Source organism: Rana temporaria, chromosome 1 (genome assembly GCF_905171775.1).
Source record: "Rana temporaria chromosome 1, aRanTem1.1, whole genome shotgun sequence".
In the NCBI taxonomy this organism is placed as follows: Eukaryota; Metazoa; Chordata; class Amphibia; order Anura; family Ranidae; genus Rana; species Rana temporaria.
Window position 1 is genome coordinate 516,319,187 of NC_053489.1, and position 12,814 is coordinate 516,332,000.

General features: G+C 43.2%; 1 protein-coding gene across 2 annotated transcripts in view; it reads left to right on the top strand.

The window, feature by feature from the left end:
- The first annotated feature begins 593 nt into the window (after positions 1-593).
- USP38 (ubiquitin specific peptidase 38) overlaps positions 594-12,814 on the top strand; it is a 47,418-nt gene continuing 35,197 nt past the window's right edge. The window contains exons 1-2 of one of the 2 annotated variants that reach the window (XM_040331474.1): positions 594-667; positions 7,185-7,893. In XM_040331474.1, the coding sequence (XP_040187408.1) occupies positions 7,212-7,893 (682 nt within the window). In that variant the 5' untranslated portion in view covers positions 594-667; positions 7,185-7,211. Of the gene's footprint in view, positions 668-688; positions 998-7,184; positions 7,894-12,814 lie in introns of those variants that run through there. The other variant, XM_040331465.1, reaches the window with a different exon arrangement.

The window sequence follows — 12,814 nt, forward strand, 5'->3', positions numbered from 1 at the left end:
TTAAAAAAGTATCGGTAATTGGTATCGGCGAGTACTTTAAAAAAAGTATCGGTACTTGTACTCAGTCTCAAAAAAGTGGTATCGAGACAACCCTAGTTGTCAGCAAGAGCAATTTGGCTACACCCACTGTTCACCGCAGCGCGATGTGAGTGCCACCCAAAGGTGTTCCTAGTCTTTTATAATTCTAAAATGTTTACTATGAAAAACAAATTGCCCAGTGCCGCTAAAGTGTTAGGATTTGGCTTGACGAAAAGGTGGCAACCCTATATATGCAGCCCATTAAAGCCAGAGAACGGTGAGTAGTTCTCTTGTTGTGGGTGGGTGAGTGGAATGGAATGAGGTGATGCAGCAGTCTAATCAGGGGCTCCAGGAAAGAATTGGAGCCCCGTGACATCACAGCTTCCAGATCTTCTTCCCACTTTCACGATGACGTCAGTGGGCTTACACTGCAATGTGGGCGGGCCAGTTCCCTTTGTTTTTCGTTCTACCCTTTGGCAACGATCCAATTGGCTGCCACAGACAAAGTAATGAAGCCGCGTCAGCCATCTTTTTTCCGTGCGCTCTATTACTGCGGTTGCCGTAAAACAAGAACCACCAAGTAAAGCCATAACCGCCGGGTATACTCAACGTTTTTACGGCAACGCCTAAGAAGGCTAATCTTCCGAAGGTATAGTTCGTGACAAAAAACGACTTTGTTTTGCCCTTAGTAAAGATGTCCGCTCAGCGAATCACGTGATGAGGGTCTAACCGGCTGCTGTAGAGGGATGTTTATGGCAACGGGAGCAGGGAGCGAGAGGACTGCAGGGCAGCCGCCGAGCCGTCCACCAATCACTGAGCGCTAGGCGAGGCTCCGCCTGGAGAGCCCGGCTGGGAAGGAGCAATATGGCGGCGCTGTGTGTGGGATCGTTGAGAGGTGACGCTTACAGAAGATAGGAAGGGAAGAGACTCCATAGACATAGGAAGAGAGAGAGCGGCCGGTGTACCTTGTGACTGCTCGGTAAGTGTGTGTGGCCGAGAAGCGGGTATGTGATAGGCTGAGGGAGCTGTGTGTACTAAGAGCCGGGCCGAACGTTTCCCGGCATGCTGTGCGGTGAACAACCCTAAATCTGTCCAGTCATGGTGTGTGCCATTGTCACCAGAGAGGAGGCTGGTGACAAGTCTGTGAGGGGTACAGGGCCACACAATACACACGGAGGGGGAAGGGGAGCCTCAGCAGAAAAGGAAAGTTCCTATTCCAATCCCCCTTCCCTCACTCTCTATTTCCAATACTTTTTGTTTCAGTAGCAGCTGGTACCTTTTTTTTTTTTTCTCACAGGGACAAGGTTGTCCATCTCTCAGGGCAAAGATTCAAAATTGTGCCCCCCTACTCACTATTAATACATGCCATATAATGGGTATACCACCTGCATTCTTTTTTTTTTTTTTGCTTCACTGCGCCAGGTCAACTTCCCCTCCTGTCCTCATCTTGCGCCTGCCCTGCAGGTACCCTCTTCCACTTCACACCTTTATGGGATAGCGACACATCCCAGGAGGCCCCCGGGGGCTCAGTCTTTTTGTGAGACGGGGGAATCCAGAAGTTGTCAAAATAGCCAATTCATCAAGATCTCCAATTACATCTCTCCTGGTTACTGTAAACCGTCAGTAATTGGAGATTTCAATGACACAATACCGCCAACCGTATACACTCCAGTAAGCATTATGAATGGATATTGTTAGTCTGCTCTGATACCAACCAACAAAATGGCCGCCTCCGCGGCAGCGACAACTTTTTCCTCGTTACCCGCTGTTGTGTCAAAACGACAAAGTCTTTGTGTACCGGCGTGTACCCGCTTGCTTGAGTTGTGTCAAATTGCCAAGTCATCAAAATCTCCAATTGATGACAGTTTACAGTAACCGGATATCACGGCAAAGAACAAGGAGTAGCACACCGCTTTAGGCAGAATCGGGTGCAGACCTGGGCTCACCACCGTGGAAGACAAATAAAATTAGAAATTGGTCGCACACTGGAACTCCACTCATCTTTATTGTCAAATGGGTCAGACAAATACAGGCAATGGTAGACGCTTTCACAAAACCCATTTGACAATAAAGATGACATCAAGAAAAGTTGGAGTTCTAGTGTGCGACCAATTTCTGATGGAAGTGACGTTATTGGAGATCTTGATGAATTGGCTATTTTGACAGACCGCCGGGTCCCAAATCCAAGATGGCAACACCGGGAACCCACAGTCCTCGGAGGATGAATCGGCTGCAGGGAAGACAGGGGCGGACTCTGCGCCAGTAAACTCTGCATTGTATCTACAGGTAAGTCTATAATAAGGCTTATGCCAGGTCCTATAAATATCTCCTTAAAGTGGTTGTAAACCCACTTTTTGTACTTTTACCTACAGGTAAGCCTATAACAAGGCTTACCTGTAGGTAAGGAGAATATCTCCTAAACCTGCACGGTTTAGGAGATATTCCCCTCGCAATGCACCGCTGCGCATGCGCAGGGGGGGATCTACGGCGAAAGGACCGGCAGCCGCCGGACCTTGCCGAGTTTTAAACAACAGATCCCTCCAGCAGTACGCAGTCACTACAGGGAATCCATCTTCACCCAGTCTTCCTTCTGGGTGTGTGGGCTCTGGCCTGTTGAATGGCTGAGATGTGATGATGTCTTGGCTTCCGACGGTCGCATACATCGCGTTACGAGTAGCCGAAAGAAGCCGAACGTCAGTGTGGCTCTATACGGCGCCTGCGCACCGATGTTTGGCTACTTTCGGAAAATCGTGACACGCTGTATGCGACCGTCGGAAGCCTGTGAATCAAATAGGAACCCCCAGTCCCGCAGCCCATACCCGGAAGCGGCAGAGAAGATCTATCTCTAAAACGGTAAGTACTGCTTCGATTTAAAAAAAAACCACCCGATTCCCCTTCACAAAACGAGCCTCAATCTAATGTTAAAAACTGAGTTGTTAATGTTAAAAACGGATGTCCTCCCAAAAAAAAAAAAAAAAAAAATTAAATCGGGAGCTACACATACTGCAGCTGTTGGCTTTTAATAATCGGACACTTGCCTGTCCAGGAGTCCAGCGATGTCGGCACCGAAGCTGATGTTTCTATCAGCTGTCGGGTGCTACTGCCGCCATTGCGAGTAAGGGTACCCTTTCGGGAACCTTACTACGCATGCGCGAGGCCCGCTCCTCTCTCCTACTGGCCCGGCGACAGGGGAAGAAGGAGGGAGCCCCGCGGTGATGTCATTACCTGAGACTCCCGGAAGTGGGAAAGGATACCTGTCAAAGACGGGTATCCTGTCCCCCCGAAAGGTGCCAATTGTGGCACCGGAGGGAGAAAGGAATCGGATGAGCTGAAGTTCCACTTTTGGAAGGAACTCTGCTTTAAAGACTAAACCTTTTTCTGACACTTGTTTTTTACAAAGTTCTACCAAAAAATACTGATTTTAAAATGACTTGGAGATATATATTAGCAGGGGACAGGAATGAGAAACTGTAAGATCTTTAGTAAAAAGCAGCACTCCTAACACATTGTTAGGCACACCTGAACCCCTGGATAGCCCTAGATGTTACCCCCCTCCCAGCCAGTGTCATTAATACAGTGATAGTGTATAGTATTGTCACTGGGTTGGTGGCAGTTAGTTTCCCCCCAGTGTCCGTTAATGTCTGATCGCCGCACTATAAGTCGCTGATCGCAGCCAGTAGTAGTAATAAATTGCTGTATATATCTCATAGTTTGTGTGAAAAAGAGATGCATTTCGTTTGGGTTCAGAATAGTATGACCGCATAATTGCCAGTTAAAGTTTCGCATTGCCGAATTGCAAAATAATGTCCTGGTCATGAAGGGGGTAAAACCTTCCGTTTAAAGCTTGGTTCACACCTAAGGTTGCAACTATGTGTGTGTGTGTGTATGTGTTTCTGCACATCACGTCTAGGGCAGCCCATTCATTTTAATGAGCTGCCCTGCATGCCAGAAATGTGGGGAAAATAAGATTTTCCCCAAAATGCGCTATTCTCGGCAGCATGGCGCTGCAGAACCAGGTAGTTTGCAGATGCATGGGGATGTCTTTAATAATGGCAGCACATTTCTGTGCGTGTCAGGAAAGCGCAGGATTTTGTGCACATTCCCAACACACTAGTGTGGACTAAAGAGAACGTCCCTCAACAACACTATTTTTTTGTTTTATTTAATCCCTCTTAAATATTTTTTGGAGAGGGGAGCAGGTACCTGGTTAAGATGTGCCGCAATGATCTGAGCCTGAGGTAAACCCCCAAAGGGATTAACAAAACACGATGGAACTCCAAAAACTCCTCTGTTGCCTCTTCCAGCAATGTCTCCTCTCTACTGGGTGAAGTTTTGAGTTTCACACGCCATGGGCTTTTGATCCAAAAAAAAAAAGTCTCCTTTGTCACATTCACCCCTGCGACTCAGTGTGATACTGAGTGCCTTTATTTTCACTAGCGCTACATTTTATATATTTTTCACACTAGAGTGACAGGAGAGGTGCTTTTTTTTTGCGCTAAAACAAACTCTCACCACACTTGTTCCGGGTCCATTCATTTCCAATGGCACCTAAATGTAGGTGCGATTCTGCAGAGATAAATCGTATCACGTGGAGCTTGTTGCCCAAAATAATTTTCTGCCCTTTTTTTGAGTGACAAGCTTTGCGATGCTTTTGCAATATGATTTTATTGTGGCAAAATTGCACACGAGTTTTGGTGCCCTTGAAAATGAATGTCGCCTGAACAATCGTGGTGCAATTTGTCAGTTTTACAGAGCGCTTTGTGTTCGCGGGCAGAATCGTTTGCGGTTGACTGGGGCATTGAGGTAAAAAAGGTAAGATGTCCCATTTTTTTAATTTTTTTTCCCCTGTTAATTAAAAATCCTTATCCTTTACAATAATTTTAACATGGGGTGCATTTCATTGACAATAATTTTCTGAAGTGTCATTTCAGAGACCTAAGAGAACAATAACATTTAACTGGCTGTGTTTGTTTTCTGGCTGCTATGTTTGTTTAATTTCATTGGCAATAACAAAATTCAAATTTTGTCATAGACCGGATGTCAAATATGCCAAGTATGCGACATTCCCTATTCCTTTATTTTTGTATCTCAATTTACTGTTCACACTAATGATGTATGAAGTGTAGGGAATTTACATTATTAGCAGGGGTTCCCTGAGACCTAAAAGTTATTTCAAGGGTTCCTGCGTGTTATTTAGGCCTAAAATAACTTTGATGGGTGGTTCTGATTGGGATGTTTTTGGTATGAATTCATCATTTTATCTGCCTGTTACCCGCCCTTCATGTTAAAGGATTTTGTTGTTTGACAGATTCATTGTTTTGGGCTACACAAGTTGCATCATAAGTGTTGACACTGTGTGAGATTTGTGCAGATTTTGCAAAATGTTCAAACTTTTTATATATATATATATATATATACATACACACACACACACATGCAGGCTCATTTCACATGGACACTTTTTTCTCAGCAGACTGATTTCCTACTTGGTTGGATCAGAACAAAAACAAATGGCGCATAAGTTCATTCTGTATTTTCCTTCATAGGAAACTGACCCATGTAATCCCTGTGTGTGGCCGGATGTAAGCCGATTTGCATCAGCCCATGTCTGGTCAGGTTCACATAAGTAGAGTTTGAGTTTAGTCCAACAAACCTGAATGACCCTGATGCAAGCAGTATAAAGACACACACAACTGCTTACATCCAGCTCTACAGGCAAATTGTAGTCCGGTTTTGATCGGACTAACCCCAGGTCAAACAGACTGTTGGAATGCCTGTGTGAGAGGGGTCTAAGTGTTGTATAAGTGTTACATAACTAGTTCATTATAGTTGTAAAATGTAGATGTTAAAGTGGAGGTTCCATAAAAAAAACAATTTTGCTTTAAACTGTAGCTTACGACTAAAAAAGAAAAAAAAACGTTTTTTTTTGTTTTTTTTTTACTCATCTGGAAATGCCTGTTGCTATGCGGTCCCACAAAATCTGCCTTTGAAACCACCTAGGATTCTGACATCATCTCCCTCTAATGCTCCTGGGAAATGTGTGTCATCATTTCCCAGGATGCAGTGCGCTGTCCAATTATCACTCCCCATCCAAGACTTCCAGGAAGTAAATGCCTGTAGGCTTCACAATGCCCACAAGCAAAATGACAACGATGTGGACATAGTTTTATAAACTATCTTTTTTGAATATCTATGCGGATCGGCGGCGGATTGTAAAATAGTAAGTGACCAGATTTTATTATAAAAACGCAGGATGAAAGGACATACATTTAAAAAATGCTGATTGTGGTTGGAACTCCGCTTTAAAGAGGAAGTAAACCCTGATGGGTTTAGTCCATTATGTGACACTTGCCTGCAAACTAATCCAGCGCTGTCCCCTGTGCAGGCTGCGTCCCTCTTCTCGCCTCTCTTCCTTCCAGCGCCGTGCTCTGTGATTGGCCGGAGATGCGTGATGTCACTCCCACGCATGTGCGCTGGAGCCGGTAACGGCGCAGTCTAACTGAAGCAATAGTACAACGTGCCATTGCTTCATTACGCATGCGCTGATGACTTCAGCACATGCAGATACAAGGCAATATCCAGGCAAGCTACAGGAAAGGCTTATTATAGGCCTACCTGTAGCAAAAGGTGGTTTGTAAGGGTAACCACATATTAATAACCTCAAACAACTGCCTTTAAAAAATAAAATAAAAACAGAATACCAGCTTTTAATTGGTTTTCATACTTTGTTGTATCTCAATGCTGCTGATCTTCTGCAACCACTTCATGCCTTTTATGTAATGCATGATACTTCTCTGCATACTGTGTGTTGAAATGGCCACTTGTAGTTTCAACTGGAAGTCTGTGCGACATGCTCTTTTGCAGTAAAGTGCACCTGCTTGCTGTCTGCTCGAGCATGTAAACTGAACTGCACACGTGCAGCTCAGTTTACATTGCTGGCAGGGTCCCTGTGTGTGGGGATGACTGATGCCTGTGCAGGAGCGATGTCATCCCATGTTGGCCTACTGGTACCCGGCAGAAGGTGCCGCCAAGTGACAGGGACCACTGAAGGAAAGGTAAGTTGTTTTTTTAAGCCCTGCTTTCATACTGATATTTAATGAACACATTGCAACACTAAATGGAGGTTTTTGGACTTTGCTGTAATAGCCATTTTATTTCTATTTTAGATGTGGAACTAGCTATCTGGAGTCAGAATGGACAAGATTTTGGAAGGCTTGGTGACTTCTAACCATCCTCTGAATTTGAAGAAAGTTATTGTTAAAAAAGTTGTTGAGTCTGCTGAAAATTCTATCAATGAGGAACAATGCAAAGCTATGTTCAGTCTCACCACTCGCTTGATACTAGAAGGAGATGACTACTTTCAAAAGCAAGTCGGGCACCAAGTTTTGGAAGCCTATGCAAGATATCACCGTGCTGAATTTGAAATTTTTTTCAACAGAACCTTCGTTCTAAACCTCTTGCAAGAAGGCTTTGGATCTTTAGACCGGAAAGATGTAGCTATTATTGACTATATTCACAGTGGGCTGAAGTTGATTATGAGTTGTCCATCTGTTTTAGACATTTTTGCTGTTTTGCAAGTAGAAGTATTAAGAATAGTATGTGAAAGGCCAGAGCCTTTGTTATGTGCTAGGTTAAGTGAACTACTAAGTGACTTTGTGCAATGTGTGCCCAAAGGTAAAATGTCCATTGCATTTTGCCAGCAGCTTGTTAGAACAATTGGACATTTTCAGTGCATCTCTACGCTAGAAAAGGTGTTAAGGGAGTATGTTTCTCAAGTTACCAAAGTTGGTGGTTTGCTGCAAAATATCTGGAAAGCTGAGCCATGCACATTACTTCCATCTTTGCAAGAAGTGTTTGCAATTATTTCTTCCACAGGTAAGTGTTTAATATGTCTGCTAAATTTTATTTTATTAAAAAAATAAAATAATTTTATATACAAGGCTAGACTAATCCTAGAAACCATGTAGCCAGTTCAGCAAAGGTCAGTGGTAGCACATGTTCTGAGGGCTCCTGGTCTCACCTGACTGATTCCTGGCTGTTACATTTAAGGTGGATCTTCACCCTTTCAATACATTCCCCTACCCCCAGGCTGCACATATAATATATATATATTATTTTTTTTATGTCGTTTCTGCTCGCCCCCCATCTTCTGTCATTCACCATCCAGTGATCCCTTCTGGGATTTGTGATGTAAGTGTCCCAGGAGGCATCGGGAGATCTGCACATCGTCCCATTCACTAACAGAGAAGGGGGGGCGGTACTAGCGGTGCGTCATCGGGAGGCTGCGCTAGAACCCAGAAGCGCTGGTGCAGCCTACCAATGATGTCACAAGTGAACATGGCGCCAGGGGACTCAGTGGTGGCTGAAGAAAAGAGGATCACGAACATTACTGAATCTGCTGTGTGGGTGAATATTTGAAATGTAGCCGTCCCAGCATCAGGTAAATAGGTGAGGAAAAAAAATAGGGGGGCTAGGGTAAAGTTCTCTTGGAAGATACAAAAGATACAAATTAACTTTTTCGTGCCCGCACTATAGCCAAAAGACGGCTACAGCGCAGGCCGTCCATGTATGTCCGCCTGAGCATGCAGCGCACTCTGTAATCAGCGAGTCTGGGAGACTCGGCTGATCACAGATCAGAGTAAGGGACCGATCTGGGGCCCTTACCACGTGATGTAAACAGAAGCTGGTAAAAAAAAAAGCCATTTACCGGCTTGTGTAAACAGGACATGGGTCCTGCACACGGAGAGCCACTGCAGCCTCATCAGTGCCACCTACCAGTGCATAGCAGTACTGCTAGACGGTGCCACCTATCAGTGCCCACCAGTGCAACCCCCAGTAGTGATTACCACCAAAATAAAGCTCTATTTTTGTGTGGAAAAAAAAATTGTAAAAATGTAATTTGGGTACAGTGTAGCATGACCACGCAATTGTCATTCAAATTATGCAAGCACCTAAAGCTTAAAATTGGCCTGGGCAGGAAGGGGGGTTGAAGTGCCCAGTAAGCAAGTGATTGATGTAGCTACCTATAACTTAACACCCCCCTTAAATTTTATTTTATTTTTTTCAATGCAATTAGTGTAGGTGCTTGAATTTTATTTGGTATCAGCCCTGTGCAGTGCTCTGTGCTGACATAAGGAAGAAGTAGCACAATGGACGTTTTTTCCAGTTTGACATTTGTTCAAAGATAAGGCATTCACTGGGGGCTTTTGCATGTGCATTCCGCCATGTCTATCATACCTACCCATCTCCTTGTTCCAGGGATCTTCACAATGCAGCCCTACCCACCACTGCACAGCTTTTGAAACAAAAACATTCTCACAGGGCACCCCCCTTAATAGTTTTGCTGGACGGGAGACCACCCTTAGGAGGCCTCGCCCTTGGTAATAGATGGGACCGCAGCACATAAATGTGAAATAAGGAGGCCCAGTAGGAATGTTTTTGCTGCAAAGGTTGTGCAGCATCAAGTAGGGTTGAAGAGTAAGGATTGCTGGATTATGCAGGAAGGAAGTCAGACTGCCCTTTGAAAATGAGGAGGGAGATTACATAAAGTACTGTAGAAACTATACTAAAGGTACAGTTTTCGTTTTTAAAGTGGATGTTAAACCTCCATATACACAGGGATGAAACAAATCTCCCTATATAAGTTTTACATGTATATCGGCTGTCTTCTCATTTTATATACTGTTTAGAAAATTCAGATAACGTAAGGAAATGTTCTCTTCCTGTTTAGCACAGAGTGTGATGTGTGGGCATACAGCCAAGATAGCTAACATTTCTGATTGGAGGAAAGGCACACACCCTCTCTCCACATAGACATAGGTGTTTTGTAATAGGGCCAGCTCCCTGCTAATCTATTTATAGCAACCTCCCCGACACAATTCTCAGGCTGCTTTTATCTGATGTGTCTAATTACACAAAGAAAGCTGAGTTTAAGTGTTCCTAGAGCCCAACTCCTTGTGAAATTCAAAATCATCATGTGTATTGGTAATATCGTGCCTCCCTTTTCTTTCTTTTTTTTTGCGCCTTTTGTAAATCCTAATCTCCCCTTACTACGCGCTAAAATGAATGAATGTGTATAAAAACAAAATATGGATGTATTCTCTAAATGGAAAAATATCTGAATAAATTATTTTTACATATATCTCAAAAAAAATAAAAATTCTCTTTTATTATCACTGCTGCTACAGAGATGTTAGACTTTAGAACCACATTGTGCAAAATATAAATGTGAAAAACAAAATAGTGTTCCTCTGCAGCACTGTGATGTGATAAATAAACCGATGTGAAAAGTTTTCAAAATAGCCACACTTTGGGGGTTATTTACGAAAGGCAAATCCACTTTGCACTACAAGTGCAAAGTGCACTTGAAATTGCAGTTGCTGTAGATCTGAGAGGGACATGCAAGGAACATAAAAAAACAGCATTTTAGCTTTCACATGATTGGATGATAAAATCAGCAGAGCTTCCCCTCATTTCAGATCTTCCCCTCAGATTTACAGCGACTGCACGTCCAAGTGCACTTGTAGTGCAAAGTGTATTTGCCTTTATTAAATACCACCCAGTGTATGCTTTTAAATTAACTGTGCCACACTATCTTCCACCAGTGCCCCAAGCGATTTACCATAAATATATGTATTATTTTTATCAGACAGACATATATCACTTTAAAATTATAATCATAAGGTACTGCTGGCTCCAGAGTGTATTTACTTCCCTTTTTCTCAATCGCACTTAGTCCACCGATACCCACATTAGAAGAATTCACAAAAGTATATCTTAATAGTGAAGAACACTTAGGCAAAATTTGATTTATTTAAAAGAATCCTACTTTCAAAACAAGGTAAAATATATGGGCATATGGCAATGTGGAAAGTAACGCTCCCGATTGGGTCTCGCTACACAGGCCAGGGCCCGTTTGGCGTCACTTCCGATTTACCAGCCAACGTGTTTCATCATACTTTCTCAAAGCTATGGCAGGATGGCACACCACTGTGGCTTATATCTACTCCCCCACAAACTATTAGCTCTCTCACTACCACAATCTGCTCAAACGGACCAATGGGCTTTTCACATTGTTTCTTGGTTTATTTATTTATCAAAGTGTTGAAGAGGAAAACATTTTTGTTTTGCACAGTAGGGTTTTAAATTCTTTGATGCCTTCTGTAAACATAGTGACCCATACAGTGATATCTTTTTTTCAAAGTCTTGTCCCAGGACCGGACACTCACTATCTGCATAGTGATTGGTCCCCTAACCGTCCCCCATATAGTGCTTGGTCGTGCTAATGAAAACATGTTGCTGTAAACAGTAGAGTGGGATTATTACAGTACTGATATGTGCAGCCCATCTGCCCCTTTCCCATTTCGCCTCCCTTTTGGTGTCAATGCCAGGCTCATCTATATTTATCACTTAAAGCAATGGTCTCCAAACTGCGGCCCAAGGGCCAGATGCCCTTGTGGCCTTTGCTTGACTTTATCCGGCCCTTGGGGCACTATCCCTCCCACTGATACGAAGCCATATTCTGCCATCTGACACTGAAAATGGAGCACCATTTCTCCCACTGACACCACTAATGGGGCACTATTCCTCCATATGATACAAACGGTGGGGCACTATTCTTCCCCCCCATAATACCAGATGTTTACTCCCTGTGATACCAGGAAAATGTCCACTCCCGCTGGCCAAAGTCTGGCCCTCCTAGAGTCTGAAGGACAATAAATTGGCCCTTTTTTTAGAATGTTTGGAGACCCCTGACTTAAAGGAAATAAATTATAGCACTCAAGGAACTTCTCCACTCAATATTAATTGGTGTAACTAAGATACCAGATCTAAAACAATTGATCTACGCCGACACATTTGTCTTGTAAGCCCAAGAACACCAGGGCAAAAAGACTACCATCCCAAAAATCCGAAGAGTACCTGGAGCAGAACAAACATTATGAAGAAAGTGTATTGGAAGGAATAAGCGCGATGTGCCTCATATATAATGTAAGGACAATCTGTTCCACACTTGATGATATTACCTGTCACTATGAGAACTCTTGCTTGCCAGCATTAGCAGTCCTCCTTTAGCAGTAGTCTGGTACTAATGCTGGCCATACACTATACGTAAAATCGGTCGTTCAGACAGTTCGTTCCTTTTTCGTACAGTTAATGGGCACAAAATCGATAATCGTTGGGACGTTTTTTCGTGGAGTGTATGGCCAGCATTAGTAACCTGGCTTGCCAGACTAATGCTGAATGAGGAGTCCCAATGCAGGCAAGCAAGAGCTCTTATACTGACAGTTAAAGTAGCAAGTGTGGAACAGTTTTACATTATATCGGGCACTTTATTCTGATACGCTGGCTTCATACTGTTTGTTCTGCTCTGGGTACTGTTTATTTTTCCTTGGATGGTGTTCTTTTCTAGTAGCTGATCTGAGGTCTATAAATCCATCAGCAACTTTGCTAGCAGTTACTTACAAGGACAGGCAACAGAGACCAGGAATCATGGAACATGTAGTTCAATAACAGGAAATGATGGTACACTGCTGCAAAAAAACTTCTCCAAGCACCAGAATATGACTTAAAAAATGGCTGCAGCATGATGACATCACAATTGGTAAAATAGTTGTTTTCTCTTCTTTGAAGGTGGTTGGTTATTACAAAATTGGATTTATGGATGAGCATAAGTATTATATAAGATAAGGCGGTAATCTCAGAGTTGGGCTTTAATGATTATTAAACCAATGTAGACCATAATTTAAATGACTATATGGCAAATACAATGTATCATATTTTATTATAAGAGCACTTT